We start from the raw sequence: 23,058 nt of genomic DNA, 5'->3' as shown, positions 1-23,058 counted from the left end.
GCAGGAGGTCTGACACATACTAGCATTCTCCTCCAAATTTCGTTTTCACATAGAAAAGGACTGATGCTGTATATGTCCATAAGTCTTTTTAGCTTGTGGAATGCTAACAGGGTGCAAAATGGGGATACTGATGCAGGTACTGATGAGAACTTTTGTACTTTCATGGAAGGGAGAATATTTTTACACAATGTAAAATGAATTACCAGCACAATTTAGGCGTTATTGCATGCTGCCACAAATAATAGCTCACTAATCACTGAAATTAGTGCGGGTCATACCCCATTCCTCTCCCTTTGAATGCAGCCCTGTATGGCCACAGTTAATTAAAGCAGGCAGCTCTGCTTCAGCTGGCCACAGTTTCATTAAAAGACAAGAAAAGCAACCACACACACAACAATTTCACCTAGCGACTGTGGAGCCTGAGAGCTGGGAAGTTGTGTCATGTGACAGATGTCTTCTTTGACAGTGGGTGATAATAATACTGTAGTATGATCACAATTTAGCAGTAAATAAGTTAAAACAGACTGTTTTTCTGTGCCAAACACAGAGAAAGAAGAATTTAATTATAGGAAGACACAGGTATCACAGTTTCCATTCCTTTGGTATTGATCTATGAGTGAAAATAATCTGCCTGCTTCATGCCATCAGCACCATCCAGGTCAGTGTGGGAATATACAGGATTATAAACTCACTGATATGACTGTACAGCAAGCTCAGACATGGATCAGACAGGAAAAACCCAGTTTTACTTCCGTCACCTTTTTTTACGAACAACAGTTGTTGCAGACGGGTACAGTGGAGCCTATGATAGCATTTGATTTACCTGGGACTTACAAGCCTCTGTTGAGCAGGCAGTGTGTATCAGGTTGTTGTGTGTGGATGGCTGTGTGTGCATACACCTGCATCCGTTCCTCCGTGTGGGTCTGTGTGTTTCTTGGCTTGTAATGGAAAAGCAGCCAGTATGTGTGTGTGTGTGTGTGTGTGTGTGTGTGTGTGTGTGTGTGAAGTATGCAGCCTCACAAGAGACAAGACCGGTTGTTAGGTCGGAGCTTCCCTCCAACCTAATGAGGTCGATGGAGGCTTGTTACCAACCTCCCTCTCCTCTTCTACCAGTGGGCGGATGCTCTACCATTCTTACCCTTCTGGCTTGATTTGAGTAGGTAATGGCTGGAATTACCACTACTATAACCTTTATGTCTTACTGTATCAATAACATTGATGCATGGAATTTGTACCCTGGGGGCTTTTGTCTTTGTGGAGGACGCATCAGTGCCTTTTATTTAGCCCTTTAATCCGTCATCCTTTCTGTCAGCGTGACTCGTCTTGAAGCGTCTTGGATGATCGCCAATATTATTTTTTTTCATGTCTCTCTGACAGCATTTCCACAGTAAAAAGTCCCTTGTCAATGTTAAAATTTGTACTCTGAATGCCATTTCCAGTGATACAGGTTATTGCGCATGTCAATCAAATAAATTACAGAGTGGTCCCTGTTGTACGTTTTCATAAGTTGAGTCAGGTAGTTCCTGTCATAACAAACTGCTGTGTCTTCTTCTTTTTCCTCATCTGTCTGAATATAGACAAATGCAACCCGCTCTCACTAAAAGAACGGCCGCATAGGTAGATGGCGCAAGCAGCTTATGATGACCCATGTTTGTTGTAAGACGGCACCCTCTTATGGCCACAACAACTATTACAAGAGCAGAGGAGGAAGTGACCGGGGGCAGCATAAAAGTGCCAAATTCCATGTCATATTGTATAAATATTGAAGAAACACCTGTAGGGTGGATGGAAGGTTAAGTGGATGAGTCAAATGAATGCAGGACTTTCACACAAGAGACCGGTGCTCATGTCCCAAAGTCAGCGTTGACTTCTTTTGATAAGAACATAGCCTAATATGCTAGCATGTGTAGCATGCTACATCAGTGACATAATTGACATGTCGCATTTGACAAATGTTACATGACATACTTTACATTATTGGGGGGGTTCGAAAACCAGGAGTTTGTGTGGAGTTTGCATGTTCTTCCCGTGCCAGCATGGGTTTTCTTGGAGTTCTCTGGCTTCCTCCCACAGTCCAAAGACATGCAGGTTAATTGTTGACTCTAAATTGCCCGTAATTTTGAATGTGAGTGTGAATGTTTGTCTGTCTCTATGTGTCAGCCCTGTGATAGTCTGGCGATCTGTCCAGGGTGTACCCCGCCTCTCGCCCAATGTCAGCTGGGATAGGCTCCAGCCCCCCCACAACCCCTAACAGGATAAGCGGTCAAATGAATTAATGAAATGAGCATTCCAGTAATGTCCAGTAATTATCCAGGTCATCCAAGTCTTCTTCTTGCGAGAGCTACGTACCACTGAGTTGTAAATTCTGTCCTAGAGGATGGTTAAAAGTTAAAATATTTCAACTTGGACAACAGTGCTGTTAACGGTTACTGTCGCCAGTATTCTTTCCTGGCCTCACCTAATTTTACCTTCCTATTCTCGTCCATTAAAATTATATCCACTTTGCCATCTACCGTCTGCCTGTTTCCATCTGGGCGCAGCATAAACCTAACCAGGTAATTTTGGAAAGGAATTGGGACTGTTTCATATCATAAAGGTTATATTTAAAAGAGTAATAGAGAGTAATACATGTTGTTTTGAGGTGTTTAAGTATGAAAGGGCATTAGAGAAATGATTCACATGCATGCTACCTAAGATAGATTTGATTAATGATTATTATTACAAAAATTTTATTTCAAACAGCAACTGTGCAACTAATGTAGTTTTTTAAAATAAAGATATTGGTGCACCATTAAGCCCACAACAGACTGTCGCTGTGAGTGCCTTTTTATGTGTCATATAGAAAGGAAAACACAGTCCACAGTATACTTCTCATGAATCATTCACCATCTTTCCATTTTATATGTTAACTATTTATTGCTCCATCTTAGGAAGGTGCCAAACCAAACCAAATGCACCTTTGCATAAGGCGGATGTTACAAGAAAATATTTTGTGATGGTGAGCACAGAGAGAAAAGGGGCATAATTGCAATGCCAAGATAATGACACTGTAATTGCTACTCTGAATGAGCAGGTTTATTTTCAGCACAGTAAAAGTCATTGCGGCTACCACCTACACAGCCAGCCTGTAGAAAGCAGCTTCACAACTATGATGAGTTGCCTCTTCACTCACACAGCAACTAAAGGGAGTCATTTCTTACAAGAAAGGGAATTCACAAGATAGCCATTGACTTTGCAAGCATCAGTGATTTTGACCTGGCATCTAAGAGGGGCTGTAGCAGATAGAAAACTAATTAGGATGAAGGCTATCGCAGGGTAGAATCAAATTCGAATCCCAGTATTGACTGGGAAAAAGATTTATCGTCGCAAGAGCTGGAGAGGGTTAGTAAAACTAAACACCCTATCTGAACCACTGGAGCTACATATGCTTATTACCTTGAGACAAAATATTTCATTGAGAAAAATCAGGTGTGAATAATTAGAATAATCAATTTCAATTGAAAGAAAAGAAAAAAGAAAACGCTTACATAATATATAATAATGAATCCCTTATTAGTAGACACATTATTTGGTTTCATTTAGAATAACTGCTCTTCAAAACAAGTTTTGAAGTTTCCACATTTGAAACACATTTCACATTATTATCTGATCATTTCAACCAATGTCTAAGAACGCAATGGAACATGGAGCAAAGGGGGAAAAACAACACTAATGAGATGTATCGTGTATTGTAGAGGGTTAATGAAGGTAACGTCGTAAATGGCGTGTTTCTGTTCCGTTGCATGCACATGCTGCATGAGATGTGTATGTGTGTGTGTGTGTGTGTGTGTGTGCAATATGAGTCTGTGTGTGTGCACAAGTGTGTGTTTCTGTGGCTTTGAGAGAGTTTAACAATCAAATTTCAAGCCTCTAGAATAGCAGTGATTCAATACAACTGAATTGTTCATTAAATGGGGCTTATTGTAAAATTAACAGCGCGGTTTACTGCAAGTTTTAATAAAACTGATGACTGCATCGCTGCAGGAACAGGCCTGATTATTAGTTTTCCTCTGTCTGATGCCAGTTCACAAACCATTCAAATTCAACTGCAATTAAAAAACAGTTTCTGTGTATGAAACAGCTTTAATAAGCCAATACAGCCAAAAATAATGCCATAAGTTTTACAATAACACAGTTACAAGAAACATAAACAAGAACAACTTCTGAACTTAGGGGAGAATTATGAAGAAATTGTGTTTTAACTATTTTAATCAGAAGACGTTTGTAATTACTGGGTAAAGTCATGCCTCTTTTGCTCCACCCTAACTGAATTATTGTAACTCCTAATTATTTCATAAGTGCCCCATTATTACAAAGTCATTACACCATAATTTGCTGGCTGTAATCTCAAACAATTACATGGCAGTTATATGATAACAAACCTCACCCATCAGCCCAGTCGCTGGAGGAAAAAGTTGGCATTGTGCATTTCTGCAAACCATGAAACCGTTACATTTGTACATTTTATACATATATCAGCATTGTGAAGTTTTGTATTTATCATTATTATATGGAGGTGGAGGGGTGGGTGGGTAGTGTGTCACCTCGGGCAAGACACCTGCCAAGCTGCAGACCACTGTTTCTGACCAACAGACAACAAAACTGGTTGTTTTGTTGTTGCTGTGTTCCAAAGGCACCAAAATGTGGGTGTTTAATAGCAACCAATAATTGTTTTTCCAGCAGCTTTTAAGGCATGAAAAGTAGTTGTTTTTTGACTGAGATGTAGTTGCTTTTCTTCCCGGGATAGGGGCCTGAAAAAGCTGTTGGTTTTGAGACTGAGACATGATTTTCCTCTCTGGATTATGCACCTCAGTTGGGGTATTTCAAGCAATAACATGATCTTTTCCTAACCATAACCCAGTGGTTTTTGTGTCTAAACCTAACCTCATGTTATCCACAGGATTGTTGGAATGTTAAGTTTCAACATATCTGCTAAATAAAGATGTGCAATTGTAACATATCCGTATTTGCAACATTTAGTGCCAACATCTGGCGATTGGATTGCATATATATTAATACAGATAATAATACAATAACAGTTAGTAATACCCATGTTTATAAATCAAATAAGTCAATCACTACACAAGTTTTAACCTGTCAATGCTTTTTTGAATGTTTGTGTCAGATAACGTGAGCATGTATCATTTCCCTTTTGGAATTAAATTCTTTACTTTATCTGATAAAAGATAGCAGACAAACCCTACATGGAAGACATGTAGTAACTGAGTACAAGACAAACACCTTCACTTGTGTTTCTTATCTGTTTTTATTGGGCAGTTGAGACCAGGGTGCACGCCAGTCTCCAGAGAAAAGCCTTGTCACTACTGTGGAAATCCAGTATAGCCAGATAATGCCTCCTGCTTTGATAGATCGGTGCCAGGGTCACTCGAGAATAAGAGGATGCGGCTGGATGTGAGACAGGGGGATTGTGGGTAGAAAGTGAGGTCAGGCTATTTAAGGATTATATCCAGGACAGGTCAACTGCTCACAATTGAGAGGTCACCTGGTTGGCTACAGCACTATTTAACCTGTTTAATGATGAGAGATGGATACACTGTACAGCAGCTGCTGCTCTTCATTAATATATTTGATAATATAAAGCTTTCATATGAAGGTGAATATGATGGAGAGACACCATTATACATGTAGCTTAAACAACTCTGTGTGTGCTTTAATATCTCAGTGTGTCTTTTTTCATTTTAGTGCTGTGCATGTTAAACTAACTTCCAGTGCACACAAACTGATTAAACTCACTCCAGAATGTTAAATCACTGCCTCTATAATAGGAGTGTAAATACATTTTTGCATTGTTATCCATCAATTTAAGAACCAGCCATGCTCAGTAACTGCATGCAGCCTTGCAAAGATCTTAGGGTTCCCAAGCACCTATTTTTGAGTGCACGACAGCTGCGTCTGGAGATAATGTCACATGTCATGTGACGAGATACAACCAATCAAAGCTGACATACTGTACATCTTTCCCTTCTTCCATGAATATCAGTTTGTGATAAATATGGACAACTTAATTATTTTGGCGCCATGGACAATATGCCCACACACTTACGAACAACACCTGGAAGAAGCTCAGCTCTCTACTCGTTTGTTAAGGTTGCTTAGCGACTACAGACACAACCTGCCACTGCGTTCTTGAGAGCTGGCTCAAAAAGGGCACAAGAGTAGCACCCAGTGCCCGATCTCGCCCCTTAGTGTGTAAGGTAAAGCAGTGAAAATGTTCAAAACACAACAACGGAAATAAACAAGTTTGTGTTTTCAAATATATCTGTGGTTCCAATCGATTGCCGGTCTTCTGGGGGGTGGGGTGTTACGCCACTTTCACCATCTTGAAGTCTGTCTTGGCTGCAAATCTGTCTTTCCTAGGATAGCGAAGTTAGCATTGAACTTCTTTCATGTTATGTACAGCCTGGCCAAGCCCAGTGCCTCTGACTGGCTTACCCTTAGCCTAACCAGTCTAACTCCTAATGTCAAAATCTGACCAATCAAACCAACAAACGCAATGAGTCCAAGTCAATTAGAAGGAGAGTAGGGCAAACTCGCGTCCTGGCCAACCTCAGCAGGCATTTGGCTGACAAAGAGGGTCGTTGGCTTGATTAAGCTCACTTGGGCTTTCCAGGCTATTAAAGCTGGTCCATGTGTTCATTCTACCTCTCCCATCCTACAGCTGGCATCCATCCTGCATCACTGTCAACACCTCCACAGCCCACATGCCACACATCCATGCACTGCTTTCATTGCTCACATTGTTGATCTACTCTTTTCTTTGTTCATTTGAGCTGACCTTAGTTTACTGAATTGTTAAGTATGACCTTGCATGGATTCTCTCCTCGTCACATGCCCTGAGCCAGTTTGTGACAAATGTTTCTAAAGTGACTAATGTAAGGCTGTCTCAGGAAGAGTTTTGTCTGGGGTTGCTGGAGTGAGCTTCCCCTTTTCGAGTGCTGAGCAGGACAGAGCCACTAATGATCACTTAAACTCTGATATAGTAGCATCTGGGACAGGCTTTCACACAGAAGGTTCAGTCCTAAACTTTTTGGAACATACCCTATAAGCCCACATTATGTAGTTGGCTAACAATATGCTCTTTTTTAAGTAATTTTTGGTCACTACTGGAGGTGGGAAGCTTGTTAGCTGGGCATTTGTAAATGTAGAGCTTGTGTGAGAATGGACAAACTCATATACTTTTTCTCTTGTGTTTTTAGTGAACAGTCAATTGGTAGCTAGTTTGCAACAGCAGCTACAATAGATGTAAATTAGATGGAAGTGTGATGATTATTAATTGAACCTGTTTCCCCCTTGAAATAGCAATTACAACTTAAGCTCTCGTACACATTCGTTCTGGAGCTTTTGATCACGTCACACAGTCGTCATTGCCAGATGGATTTTGCTAGCAGTAATCCACAGTAATTTACCAGTCTTGTTTTTTTTAAGTCTATGCTTTGTTTCCATTCTCTGAGCTAAGCTTGGCTTAAAGGGCCAGTGTGTAAAATGGGCTGAAAACAGTGACATGTAGCATTTAGATTCTAGATTGCAGCGCTCACTCACTCGCCTGTGCTCACCCCTCCCGTCGGCAAAGTTACGGTGGCCTCCGAGGACCAAAACACTTTGGAAAAATGGTGTCATCCGACAGAGAGCAGCGTCTCTGCCGGTATCATATCTGAAGCAACGAGCAATGAGGTGAAGATCTAAACCATATTACGATATGTTATAGGTTATCAGTGAGAGGTTAGGAGTGTTTTATTCCTAATTGTTTTGGTAACACGAGCAAACATTAGCGCAGTAATGCTAAATAAAGTCATGGCACAGTGCGGCAAATAATCGTTAGGTTGGTAGGATAACCGTTAACGTTGCATATTATAATATGCATTTGCAGAGTGATTTTCCACAGGAGACAGGGAGAGGAGGGAGAGAAGGGAGAGGGAGAGGGAGAGGAGGAAGACGAGGGAGAGGAAGAGGTGCAGGAAGGGCCAGGTGACGTGCCTCAGCCACGGAAAGGGAAAAGGAGGAGGTGAGGATGTTATGCCTGTTATGCCTTTGACATAAGACTAAAATTTTCGCAAGTGTTTTACAGTAATTGCTCTACCTGGAGATGATGTAATGTTACGAACTCCCTACTTGTCGAGTCCGACACGTAACGCTATTATACTACGTGCTGACAAATAGTAGCATTTATATGAGTAGTTTACCTGTCCAGCATCGCTGAAAAACATCACCGATGATTATTCTCTGCTGTCGCTTGTCCCATTTTCTTTGCCCCTCTTTGCGTCTTCTTTTCCTCGCAGATGACGGTTCGGGTTCATTCTCTCCTGTTGCGTGGTAAGTGTGGTCCATTCGCAAACTTTATAACTAAAAAAACTTTTCACTACTCTCTATCAACGAACTACTAACACTCTCTGCTGTTTCCTCCTCCTTCTTCCTTCCTTCCGCTGTCTTCTTTGTTGGTTTATTTATACACGTGAAACACGTTCTCTGGCTGGCTGGATTGTCCGTTTGGGCTGCCGTATATACATGGCGGCGCAAGATGGCGACTTCTCTCAAGCAAGGCCCTTGCTATATATATATATATATATATATATATATAAGCATAATTATAAGGCTACGAAAGCCAAACAAATTTTATTTTATAGCGATTATACACTTATATAAACATATTAATGGGTAGAATATTCAGATTCAGATTGACAATAAACCATGCCAAATATTACACACTGGCCCTTTAAAGGGATACTTTGCCCACTTTTGTGTCATAACATTGTGGGTCGTATGTGTAAATGAACTGGGATAAACTTCCCTCCATCTTACCAGCGACCCATTCTCCTTGCTCATCTCTCAGCTCAAATCCGATTTCACTGTTTTTAGGGCTGTCGGTCATGGATGTAAAGAAAGAGAGAGATGGAGCATTGGAGACATCGGCGCTGCTTCTATATCATTGGTCCCATAGAGCAGTGAGTGTGTCACGGTCCTAATGTGAGTCCATTTTGAATTGGCTGTAAGTGACTTGCGAATGTGTCAAGATTTTAAGAACACACTATTTTGAAGTACAGAGAATTCCAGCACAGATCTTTTATTTTGAATTGCTGTTACCTGTTGTAGAGTGACTGACTAATTAACAGCTGCTTAACAGAGACACATAATACCTCAGCAAAGTGGCCAAGCGCGTGTATGACGCTGAATATATTAAACCGTGTGGAGCTTGAACTAACGACTATGGAAAATCTGGACCCTGTGGCTGGATCAGTTGGGGACCACTGCCATAGAGCAGCTTCCTCTAGATAAGCACTCCACTAACATGAATGGGGATAAAATTATTTAACCATGCGGCTCTTCTAGACTTTCCAAATGTTATCAGACCGAATAGATCAAATTCTGATGATAATATGAGTGATTTAGCAGGGGTTGTGCCGTTAAAAACAAAAATAATCCACTGATTTACAGATGCCTCTTTCACGATGTAAGTCTATGGGAAAAAGTATTTTTGGGGCCTAATGGCATCACCTGATAGACCCAGACGTTGTAATTCCACTGTTTGGCCACCCAGCACACTTCCACCCCCATACTCGCATTACATCACCCACCAGCAGGAGCATTTATTGGTTTGTTTGTTTTCTACCAGTTGAGCAAAAGCAAATGCTGCAGCCCTCTCTGGTCATATATCCCCAGTTTTAAAAGTATTTGTGTCTTTCTGCTGCATAGACAGTCTAGTGTTATGAAAAACACCTTCACTCCAGCAGTGAAATACTTCTTTAATGTTCCTCGGATCTATGTATCTCTATATTGCACACACAAATAAAGTGGATCAATATTTTCATCTAACACATTAAGACACATTGTGTAAATTATGCACTTTGTCTGACAAGGTCATTACTTTCTATCATCTACCCACAGTGTACTTCCCAAACTATTATACATAACTCACCAGTGTTTGGGAAATGGTCCATAAAAGAGTATTACAGTTATTTCCTGTGGCTGCTTCAGACAGTTTATCTGCACAAGTGTTAAGAATGCTTGTAGCCTGTATTGGCCTTTTATGACCACAAACTTTGCAAGTCCATCATTGTAAATATTATTACAGCGCTGTGTTTTGTGTGTTTGTTACGCTGTATCAAAGAAAGTCGGGGCCACAGTTTTGCTTTTCTGAGTGAATCAGCCACATCTATGCAACCTTTCTAACAATATGCCAATTAGACCAAGGACAAAATCCAATAGATCAAATTGTGTGTGGCATTTGAATTAAGTTTGGATTTGAAGTGAATGTTGAAATAAAGTATAAATACATCACATAGTATAATGTTTGCATGGACACATACACTAGTTGTACAGCGCATGCATCTGTGTGCTTTTTTATGTGCTCTAACATTCGTACATGTGTGTTGGCAAACATAAAGCAGTTATTAAAGTTGATAAGTGCATTCCATTCTTACATGTCAAATTGTATTTCACATTTTATGACTTAACACTTCTCCAGTTTGGCAGCAGTGATCTCCCACACAGTGTCCCTGAAAAAGATTTAACAGTTTCAGCCAAAAGAATAATAATAATAATAAAGCACACAGTCACAATTCTATTGCACATCAAATTGTGATGCAACTGGTGCAACACTTTTCACATAATTTAGGCTACAGTAGAATAGTCCATTTGATACATTTTTAGCATTGCTTTCACACTTTGCTTACTTTGGTGGCTGCCAGGGTTATTTAATAGGACATGGAGAACACCCACTGGTCTACTTCAGCCTCTATCTGTGATTGTAAACTTTGCTTTGAAGTTAAAGCTCTCAGTTGCATCTTGGTCATTTTATGAGTTTGTGCACAAGAGTTTTCCTAACAGCAGCTTATTCACTGCTGTTCTTATTTACAGTCCACAGGACACACAGCAGCGTCTGAGCTGAAAGGATAGTGAAGGATTGCAGCAGCACTGACAGGTACCTGGCACTGCTGACTGAGGCCCCTGAATAGTCACAGCTAAAACAATAGACACAAATTTAAGAGTCACGTTTTCACAAAAGCAGCGAGAATGATGGCTAATTACTGGGGAGCTTCAAAGAAAAAAACTCGTCAACAAAAATAATACATGTTGTGACAGCTTTCACTTGTTTTTAGCCCTGTAGTCTTTGTCTGACAATCACAAAGCGCATGTTTGTTGGAAAGCAGGGAACACAGAGTGAAAGGTGTGTTTTCAAAGCATTAAATCGCAGCACCTGAAAAATAATTACAGAGAAATTGGTATTGATCAGCGACACATAAACCTTTTCAGATATGGAGTGGCCAATTTGTGCTCTAAGAGTAAACTTTCTATTTATTGCTCTTGACTATTTTAGTAAAATGACTACATTCATTACATTATTTCACTTTCTAATTTGTTTATTTACACATATTATTTTCCATTTGCTAATTTCACTTAAGCCAAAATGGTCAAGCAAGAAAGTCAAATGTAAAACATCAACAAAATGAATTAAATATAAAATTCTAACACATACTTTAACTTAAAATATGTATCCCTTTATCTGGAAAAAATATTGAGCAGCCTCAGTTTGCCTTCAAGACCAGATATGGCACCTCTGTAATTACATGAGGCAGTTCATTTTGCTCCATTGCACTGAGCACAAAGAAATTACTCATCCTGGTCTCATAAGTTTCTGGTTTGCCTCATTAGCTCTGGAATTGTTCCCCTTAACTTTCTCTACCCTTTAAAGCAGTTGAAAAAGTAGATAGGAGTTTCCTATTACCGATAATATCCGAGATTCTTTAAAAATTGGTCCCATTAAAGCTGCAAGCTGTGCAGTAGTTCTAATCCGTTCGCTTTGTGCTTCTTCAAGTTTCTGTTTCATGCCTTTAGTTTTGGCCCAGCGCCATGAACTAATCACACAGATAAAATGACACCAGACTGGGCAGAAGGCCAATTTCTCAGACATCCCCTGTTCAAGATTTTTGCTTTCCTGGCCAGGTGTCTATTTCAAGCATTTACCTTACTCAAAATCTGCACCCACCCATGTGTTTGCCTTTGTGGTTTCCCTAAAATCTTGAATACCAGACCAATGTCCTCACATAGTCTGGTCTTAGCTTGGTATTTGATCAACAAAGGCACAGTCCTAGCTACATGTGGTAGGCATTACTGAAGAATGCATCAGCTTTGTCCAGTGCAGCAATCTCTGGTCAATCCACCTTTACAGACCGACAGACCCCCTGGCTCTTATTCCTAGTTTTAAGGAGAACTTAAATTTTTGTCAAACCTTGTTACTCATTCTGATGAGATGTGAATTATTGATGATTTAAAAATGAATCCAAATAAGTATCTTTCTCTCTCTGAATAAAGCCTCTCTGGCACTTCTTGATACTTCACAGGCTGTGCATTTACCTGCACTGCAGCTGTAGCACCCTTGTGGCGATTCCATCATGCAGGATAAAGGATTCTGCTAAGACTCTGTCTTCTGTCAGATCTGTGATGTCAGATCACTTTATTAGATTTGAAGCGACACTGGCCTGTCCTTGTAATGTTGGTACTGATGTACTTATCACTCTCCACATTGGTCCGTTAACTTTAACTGTACTTGGTGAGCAATTGCCCTTGATCCTGGCTCCTTTCACTGCAGTGACAGGTCCTGTTTAGAACTGCGCCAGTGACTTAAACACTGTCCTTTTTCATTTCCTGGACATAGTTGCACCTCTTTCTACCAAAACAAGAGCATCCTGATTTTAAGCAGGCCTGCAGGAGAGGGGAACACAAATAGCATAAATCAAAACTGAAACTTTACTACCTCTCATGGCACACCTTTGTTTAGAATTACAAGCTGGGTTCTGTTTGTGGCTAAAGCAGCATATATCCTGTTTCATATCTTAGTGCTTGTGTGGGGCTTAATTGTGAAAGAACAATCACACAAACACAGGGGATAAGTGCTAATTGTATGTGCAAAACAAAAAAAGCAGGGGATCCTGTACACTACCCTGGGGAATCTCTCAACTGACACGCATAACCTCTGCCAGAAGCTCACCAACCTCAGTCCACTTGTCCCTTCCTGATATATTGTTGTCATCCATAACGTGTGCTTTTAACTTAGATACTAGTTGAAGGACATTTGTAAGTCCAGTAAAACTGAACCTCACAGAATTTTCAAGATCTACATTATATGAGACAAGTCAAGCAAGAATTTTCTAAATCAAGTTGAGAGAGATTTTTTTTTCTTCGTTATTTTCACAATTTTGTGGCCTGGTTTCTCCATCTTCTCTTATGGAGATCTGATCAGTTTATAAAGAGCAGTTCTGAAGAAATCTTACACTCTGAAAGAAACTTGTACATATTTCTGGTTCAGTGGGAGAGGATGTGATTGCTTATTTGGGACTATTCAGGGCTCTCCTCACCACATGATACATTTGCATTATCAGTTACAAGAATAAAATCAAAAGTGCTGTGGGATTTGTCACAAACACAGGCTGGTTTGGCAATCAACTGGGTCAGACCAAATCATTTATGTACATTTGCATAAACACTGTAAATAATACAGTACAGCCCCCAGGGCGGCGGGTGGTGTGCTTGCTTTAAATATGAAAATAGTGAAAGGAAAACAAGTTATTCATGGGGGGCTAAGGTCACAAGGGAAAACAATCACTTAACCCATCAGCAGAGCATCTGTTTTGTATGTTACTAAAGTGCTTTTTTACTATGTTGTTGCGGCAACATAATTGCTGCCTGGATAATGTTCAGAGACAACATTTCTTTGAGTTGACAAAATACTACATCAGTGTACCAAGGGGGCTTAAGAAAGAGAAAGTTGGGGAGGATGGTGGGTGTTCAAAGTGCAGGACCTTTACATCAGAACTTTGGGTTCGCTTCCGGACTCTTGTCTAAGGTTCAGGCAACAAATGTACTTTGGTTAATGTTCGTAAAAGATCTTCACTTTGGTTATATGTTAGTAAAAAAGGTATAAAAAAGTAATACTGTGGTAACTAGGATACTGTATTGCAAGATTGTCTCTTGCAACTGAAACAACTGAAATATGTTATTGGTGAACATTTTGGCATTTTGGTTCCTCATTATATTAACAGAAAACATAATTTGCTCAGCATTATGTTTCCTCCAAAACATATTTGATGTTTCAGATTAGTTGTATATGAACGTAATTTCTAGGTGATAGGGCTGTATAATTGACAGTGTTTGTGTGTGGGGAGTAGGCGAGGGATTAGCATCAGCAGCCTGTGCAAACATGGGAGGAATTTGGGTTACTAAAATGTCAGTCCTTAAGTGCATGCAAAAATGATATGCTTTAAGGTGTGGATGCCTATGGGAAGAATACCATAGTTATACATTTGCATTTAAATGGAGGATGCTGATCTTGTTTTAGCATTCAGCAGGCATTCACTCTGAAGATTCCTTGTGCAAAACATTGAATCTTTTATGGGTTATTGACCCCGACCTCTGACTTACCTATGGAGAAGGATATGATTATTATGATAATGATAAGATACAAGTCACAGAGGACTCATTTAAAGTGAATGAGATATTGAAGGCAGCAGGGAGAGAGCAGAGGTTTCTGTTTATAAGCAAGCACAAGCTATCAGGGCAGCTGTGAGAACAGTCTCACGTACTGTAAGTAAGGAAGTAGAGCGGGCAAATAAATAAGATTAGACAGCACAGGGCATCTGCAGGGTACACACACAGACTGGTGCCCCAGAGCAATGCTTACACATCCTAACAGGAGCACTCTTCCCTCACCCACTCCTTCTCTTTTTTCCTCTTACTGCTTCTCTCTAAATCCTTCTTCTCCCGGCACTGAGGCTTTCCTCTGCCCTCCTCTGGTAACTTTTTTTTATTAATTTAGCTGGGGTAAAAATGCTAGATGCTCAGTGTTTGGCGGTGTAGTATACATAAATGTACTGTATGCACACAATATCAGCATAATTCCTCCTACACAAATTCAAAGTTAAATGCTTCTGTATGTCCTTTGGTTTTTGTAGCCACTTTAGCTTGTATATGCTCTGTATCTGTAATCTGAACTAAAAAAAAAGTCTGACAAAAAAGTAAGTACTTATTCAGGTCTTAAGATTCAAAGTAAAGGCTAGAAGAAGTGTGCAAACCTTTTTGAAAGTGTAAGGTCATCTAATCAGTGTCATGACATTCAGATGCACTGTAGGTTAGAAGTACCCGACCCCATTAAAAATTGCTAAGGGAGTCTTTCCTTTGCAAGTGAAAGGTTTTTGAAGGTGGAAAGATATTGAAGGACCTCTGAATAAAAACAATTTGTGCTCATATAAGGCTGGAAAAGGGCACAAAAGCATCTCTAAAGAATTTGGCCTTTACTAGTGAACAGTTAAGCAGATGAATGTAGCAAATGAAAAAAAAAAAATCAGCATTGCAGCAACACAGTTCAAGAGTTCCATATTAAGCTCAAGGAGGTGACAGAAAGCTGAAGGGCTTTCTATTTACAGCAGTGTTTTTTAGACATCTTGATATAGAAAAAGAAGATATGATATTCATTAGGGATGATATCACGAAGGACTGCTTGAACAACTTACAGCAAAACATGGTTTCACATGTCAGGTTTGCTAAAAATAAACCAGTATATATGCCCCATACTGCCTTTGGTAAGGTAATGCAATCTCTAGATAGAAAAGACAAAATACATCTAGTTTACAAGCAAGAAAAGCTGCAAAGCAATACCAGGATTTGAAGGATACATTGACATTTATGTTACATTGACAAGCTTATCTTTGTGCACACTCACTGTTTCCTTCTTTTGCTGTTATTCTTCTTCCTCTCCCTGGCTGTGTAGAGATGAAGACAAAGACAATAGCACTTGCTCTGTGTAGAAAGCGGCAGTAAAAGACACACCAGGTGGCAGCATTTTTTGATGCCCCGAGCTGCTGCCATAGTACAAAGAGCAAGAAAGTCTGTATGGGGCAAGAGGGGAGGTGGATGTGTCAAACAAACACCAGACTTCTACCCAGGTGAACGCTTTTCATGTTTTGTGTAAAACAAAAAGACAGTGAAGTTTTTTAGTAAAACCTTAGTGTGCTATTTTAAGCTAAACCATGATGGGGTTTTTTCAAACTTAATCACATACTTTTGTTGCCTAAACCTAAGGAAGTAAATCTAAAAAAGTTTTTTTTACCAATGTTCTAAATTTATTTTGAAAAGTGACTGTATGCATCAAGCAAATGAAAACTGTACATTTCCTGTGAAAAAGGACATTTATTTTGAAAAGACACAATGTGTATAACAAGAACAACAATTGACACTCCTTCCCTGAGCATCCGAGATGTGGAAGGGGTACGTAGAGCATCATAGCTTGATGTATGGGGCAAGCATCAGTATTTGACGAGTTGGGAGTAAGAATGTGTTAGTGGGTCCACAAAAAATTCCCCAACCATTTGGTGCCACAGTTTTTGCCCTTGGCAGCTGAAATTCGGCATGAAGCAAGCCGTCAAGCATGTGTGTCTGAAAGTGTGTGTTTGTGTTCATGCCAGTTGGCTGAAAGGGGTGGTGGCAATGATGGGATGCATGCGCGTATATGGTCACAGCTATTCCAAATTAGTGCTTGTTGTACAGACAAGAGATTGTATCTCTGGAAGACACCCTCTTGATTTATCCAATTCAACCTGCTGAAGACATCAGCTTTAGCTGAACTAAGGAATCCATTTTTATGCGGAACATGACCTAGATTTTATCTCCAGTCTTACGTATCACAGCAATGAAAAGATGCTTCATTGTCCATATGGGTATTTGAATAGACTTGGAAAGGGTAAACATATACTTGAATTATGAAGCCTGATGCAGAGAGCATCTTGGATTGTACCTTTTCTGCTCTCCCTGCAACCACCTGGGGATCAACGGATTTTGAATTTAATCAGAATATTTAAATATCAAATTGTCAGGGTTATTTGTTTGTTTAGGACATTAGCAAGCATCTGGTCAAACATCATGAAAATTATTCAAAAAACACAGAAGTAGGTCTGTGCAATTTGGAAATTATTGTGAGCCTAACATCATGGTGTCACCTGAAGGTACACCTGAGAGAAATACCAAACATTAAATCTACTTATTTACTCTAAGTGTTCTCAAAATCAAAGCATGTCACCTTCTGTGCAAAGACTTCTGTGCCACATTTTTGGACACAGAATGCATCCAAAAAAACTGGTAATACTCTGTATCATTCATTCACTCTTGAAATTCATTCAGCCAGATTGCTGCAGTCATGCCCTTGGCTAGACGCAGGAGGTAACAGTGGCAGATAATAACCTAACAACTACATAGATTCATAAAGACAAAAACATTCCACAGAAACAATTAAAAGGGTAAAAAAGTAATTTTTGACTTGTGGAATTTGAAGTAGGTGCAACAATTAAAAAAAGTGAGATGTAGATGAGGATGTGAAGCAGATTTTAGTCAGCGGGAGCAGCAGCCTGAAAGGCTCGAGAACCAATTACGGAGTGAGTGAGCAGGAAGGAGGGAGTGAAAATGGAGCGTGCAAAGTGGAGGGTGACATAAACATTAATCTAAGCAGGTATGAGGGAACTGCACCGCTAAGGATTTTGTAAAATAGGATGTGTCTGTGTATTTTTGACATTATTCTGAAAAAGAGGAGACATGCAGCTTCATTAAGTTTGCAACAGAGTTTCACAGCGTCACGGTGCAGTGGCAAATCACAGAGCAGAGTGATATGTGGTGTCAAATCCACTCAGCGATGTAGATAAACAGTGAAGGTCAGTGTCATTGTAATCAAACAGAAAACATGATGCAATCAAAATAAAGAGATTTCAACTGTTCATAACACATAAACATCCAGGCTGCAATCAGACATTAACTTTACACTATGTACCAGTATGATGCCTTAATAAAAATGCAGACTGATGGCAGCAGAAGCTCAATACATTTAATAACTTTATTATTATTGCAAACCTCATTTCGCAATACCTGCACTAAATACAAGGTGTTACACTGTTGGACTGATTGTTACAAGGTCCTTAAAGGATTTACAGTAATGATGCACACTGATATATCGTGACACATTGGCTAAGCACACACACACACACACACACACACACACACACACACACACTCCCTTTTTTTTTACTGTATGAGCTACACAATGAGAACTGAAAAATATTCCCTGCAGTTGCAGGGAGCCACGTGTTTCTATTTGGTTCAAATGGATGTAAATAAGGAATGCGTGGTTACGCTCGTCACTTTGATAAAACAAAAGCTTTAATGGTGTGATTCTCCAGCACAATACCACCAATTAGGGTTTCCTGATATCACGGTATACTGTCTGTCAAGACGAAACAGCTCCATTGTTAAGTTGTCTTTTTCTGTTTATGTGTTATTTTTAAAGATCTGTCAGGTTGAAACACTAATTGCTGTTTTTTAGTGCAAACCTGCTGGTGGTACTCGACTGCAGCCCCTACACAGTACCACCTAAAGGTACCCTGTGGGGTTTGTGACCACAAGTAGCTCTGAGAAGAAATATTTTGATGAGCTTGTTCCCCTGTTGTTTGTATCTTATGCTCCACAGACAGGAGATGTGAACAAAACAGGTTTTAATACATGTATATTAAAAAATCCTTGCGGCATCCTTAACCTCGGGTTTTCTACTAGAAGCTTGGGAGTTTGAGGGTTCTGAGCAGTATCATAGCTGTTCCTAGGACTGCACTCTTCTGGACAGAGACTTCAGATGTTGTACCTGGAATCTGCTGGAGCCACTGTCCCAGTTTGGGGGTCACAGCTCCGAGTGCTCCGATTACCACTGGCACCACTGCTGCCTTTACCAACATCATTTCTAGCTCCTCATTCAGCCCTTGGTATTTTTCGAGCTTCTCGTGTTCCTTCTTCCTGATCTTGCTGTTGCGCTGGATTGCTATGTATATATCGCCATTGCCTTCTTCTGTTGTTTGTTGATCAACACAATGTCCGGTTGGTTCGCCATTGTCAGTTTGTCAGTCTAACCACCTTGCAGCTGTGTGCCTGAGCAAACCAGTCAGGTTGCAGTTATAGTTTACATCCAGCCATGACCGTTAGCAATGCTTCAAATATGGATGTTGCTGCAAAGAAGCTACAAATTCTAAAACATGGATCCGTCAAACACATCTTCAACCTGGCAACACAAGAGATCTATACAATCAGTTTCAAGGTGGGCACCCAAGATAAGTGTCACCAATCCAGTATCTGATCAAATGTTTTCCCTTCTCTTCTTGAGTTATGATGATGAATAATGGCCAGAAAAATGTTTTTGCAGAACATTATGATGTCACAGTGAAGATGACCTTTGACCTTTTGGATATAAAATGTCATCACTTCATTATTTTATCATGTTAGACTGTTAGGTTTGTGCGAAACTGTGTCATAATTACTGTATGAAATCTTGAGTTGTGGCCAAAAATATATTCTGTGAGGTCACAGTGACCTTGACCTTTGACCACCAAATTTTTTTCAGTTCACCCTCAAGCCCAAGTAGAGGTTTGTGTCAAATTTAAGGAAATTCCCTCAAGGCCTTCTTGAGATATCGCAGCAGCAAGGCGGGGCGGCAGTAGCTCAGCTCATAGGGATTTGGCTTGGGAACCAGAGGGTCAACAGTTCAAGTCCCCATTAGGACCAACAATGAAGTGTGGACTGGTAGCTGGAGAGATGCCAGCTCACCTCTTGGGCACTGCCGAGGCGCCCTTGAACAAGGCAATGAACCCCCAACTGCTCAGGGTGCCTGTCAAAGGCAGCCCCCTAGCTCTGACATCCCTCCATTTAATGCATGTATAGGTCCTGTTTGTGCATGTGTGAATCTGGGGACTGTGTGTATATGACACCAGAGTTGCAAAAAAGTGAATTTCCCTCGGGGATTGATAAAGAATATCTTCTTTCCTTTTTCTTCTTTCATGAGAATGAGACAGATGGAGAACCCAAAGCTTTTTGCATCTGGCCATGGCGGTCGTTGGCACAGAGGCAAAAGATTCTTTGTGTAAAATTTGTGAGGAAAGAGAAGTATTCAGCATGTTTGCCAGGCATTTTGTAAACAAAAATCCACTGGGTACTTAAAAACTATTCTGAAATCTGTTTTGAGCATCACCCCCTTTTTAACCTCTTACAAAGAGAATGAAATGAAATGCACATTTACCTGCATGTCATTGTTCTGACACGCTGTTTTCTTGTGTTTTGTCAGAACTTCTTTTGTAGTTGTAGAAATAATGTTGTGCACCGGGGGAAATTGCATAACTTAAACTCCACAATATGTTCTGGTGAATGCAGACTTCAGGCTTTTGAGTAGTTGTAAGCACAAGGCCACTTGCCAGTAGCTACAGGACACATCTGAATTTCTGCCAGTTCCCGAAATTAACTTCTTAAAGTCTTGATTTTTTTTCCCCTTTAAGCTCATTCAAGGGTTTATATGGGTATGGTTTTATCAGATGGTAAATGCCTTCTACATCATTTTATACACGTTTGTAATCGCCACTATAATTTAAAATAAAGATGCTGCTATTACTGTGTGAAGCAGGGGTAAGAGATTATTAGACAAATTCTCTCTGCATGGTAATTACTGCAGGAAGACAGATTATCCCAGAAATGTATCGTTTTATTTTTCTTCTCAAACTGTTTCTGCAAACATTCACATGAATACAACTAAGCTCAAGGCCTGTTTTGTCTCCGTGTGTCTGCATGTTCTGCAGGGCCCGATCTTGGCCTTCGTCACTCACAGCTAATGGATGTCTTTACCCAGTATGCCTACAATGACAGTTTCAATGACAACGGAACATGGAGCTTCAACGAAACAGTCCAAGAGCAGAAGCACCCTTACAACTACTACGCCATGCTGCTCACTCTGCTCATCTTCGTCATCGTCTTCGGCAACGTGCTGGTGTGCATGGCTGTGTCCAGGGAGAAGGCCCTGCAGACCACCACCAACTACCTGATCGTCAGCCTGGCTGTCGCAGACCTTCTGGTGGCCACGCTGGTTATGCCCTGGGTCGTGTACTTAGAGGTGGGACAGTGGAGATGTACACACACTTACACAATGTATACACAGATGTATATCACCCATTCCTCAGAATTTGGACAGATCATGTCCCTACCAAAAAGAAAGAAAACAAAAAAATTAGAATTATAACTTACTGTATCAACACACTTTTTTCATTTCTGGGGTGATACATTATTTGTTAAGGACCTAAGCTATATGAAAGAAAGATGGTGTGATCTGCTTTCATTTTTTTAACTTCTAAACTTGCCCTCTGCCAGGAAATAGCCTTGTTCCAGACACTTAACAACGTCAAACAATTAAAAGACTGTGAAAAGCCTGAAAAATCCAGAACCAATAGTATGTACTGATAAAAATGTACTGTGAAAATGTAATGCTATGATCATCTTTGTTTTAATTTTTCATCTTTTATTTTATGTTGAAAAGTGGGCCTTTTAAAGATTTTTGTCAACTTGGTCAGATTTCTATGAAAACATAATTTAATCAGGCACAAAAGGAGTTAGTTATGTCACAAGGACTCCTGTCTCACTCCCTGGTTTCCAAAAGATGCTTCTCAAGTACTGGCAGGCTTTTATTTTTTGATAAATTCATTAAATAAAATTGCCATTGGGTGTATTTCAATCATAACATGGCCTTCGAACTCCAAACTAAAAGAAGTGTGGTTTAAAAATGCATATTTTGATTAGCATTAAGAGCAACTTTGAAAAGCAAAATTGCTGCTCACTACAACTGCAGTGAAATTAATAAATATATGACTCTTTGTTAACTCTATTACCTCTCTATTACTACTCTGTTACCTCTGACATTCATTGTGAACGCTAAGGAAAAAATTACTGGGAGGTTGGCTCATTAAAAGTCGTACTAGGCAAGACTACTAAAATATATTTTCTCAGTCAAATTGAAGAGTAAAAATCAAAAACCCCAAAAAGTAAGGTTGTGTCCCAATTCTCAAGAATAAGTAATATTCTTTGTACATACTGGAAGAGATATACGTTGCTTGATATGCCCTATGCAGCAGACATGCCCACCATATTTCTACACCTCTATCTCTCTTTGTGTTTATCTTGCGTAATTGAAATGACATTTGAAGACAAAAGAAAGTGCTCTGCAGACATGCAATATAACAATCATGAGATGAGTCCTGTTTCCATAGTATCTCCAGCATAACAAATATATATAACCTCAATAACACATCAGAGGGTAGGCTATGAACGCAATAAACACTCAGCTTTAAAGACAGAATTCAATTTGGCATTATGAGGTTAAAGGTCCCATATTATGCTCATCTCCAGGTTCATACTTGTATTAAGGGTTTCTACTAGAACATGTTTAAATATGTTTTTTTTTTTTTTGTTTGTTTGTTTTATATCTTTTAATATTCAAAAAACACTTTGCCCATATACACCAGTATTCACCCTCTGTCTGAAACGCTCCGTTCTAATGCCTGTCTCTGTAGACCTCCCTCCCAAAGCCCAGCCTGCTCTGAGTGATTAGTGTTTCCATGTCTTTCACATCTGCACCCCCAGTTCCTGTGCACAGCCATTCAAGCCGGGAATGACTGTGACGGCACTGTAGCAGCAGTTTCTACCATTTATTGTCGTCCATTTTCTGCATATGGACTGTTTGCAGTGCTCCGTGGATTAAGTGTTTGATACTTTCACAGTATTTATGTAGCACCCACACCTGCTTCTTAATAGCAAAAAAAGACATGGAAATCTGACTTTATACAATGTGATATTTAAAAAAGTATAGCACAGCATATTATGCATACAGCAGGCATTTATATGAAATCTGGTGCCAGCGAAATACTGGTGAAGAGGGTCTGAGCCAAGCAAGCCGCTCGCAGTTATCAGCAGGTCATAGGCTCAAGGTGAAATAAGGGTGACAGCTGATATGTTCACATCAGCATTGTAAATATCAGTCCTGCAGTGGTTAAAGGCCTGTAATGTAGCAACACTATGTGACAACATCAAAATGTCAGACCGGTCTATCTGAGTCAGAGGTCAGATGTTTATGAATAATTCTCCCTAATTCTGAGATATATCATTTTGCATTTG

General features: G+C 40.0%; 1 protein-coding gene across 1 annotated transcript in view; it reads left to right on the top strand.

Annotated features, from left to right (window-relative positions):
• drd2a (dopamine receptor D2a) overlaps nucleotides 1-23,058 on the top strand; it is a 59,270-nt gene that overhangs the window by 9,137 nt on the left and 27,075 nt on the right. Inside the window, exon 2 of the mRNA XM_033632182.2 lies at nucleotides 20,697-21,007. Within this exon, the coding sequence (XP_033488073.1) occupies nucleotides 20,729-21,007 (279 nt within the window). The 5' untranslated portion in view covers nucleotides 20,697-20,728. The remainder of the gene's footprint in view (nucleotides 1-20,696; nucleotides 21,008-23,058) is intronic.

Source organism: Epinephelus lanceolatus, chromosome 4 (assembly GCF_041903045.1).
Source record: "Epinephelus lanceolatus isolate andai-2023 chromosome 4, ASM4190304v1, whole genome shotgun sequence".
NCBI classification, from domain to species: Eukaryota; Metazoa; Chordata; class Actinopteri; order Perciformes; family Serranidae; genus Epinephelus; species Epinephelus lanceolatus.
This window is presented reverse-complemented; position numbering and strand designations above follow the sequence as displayed.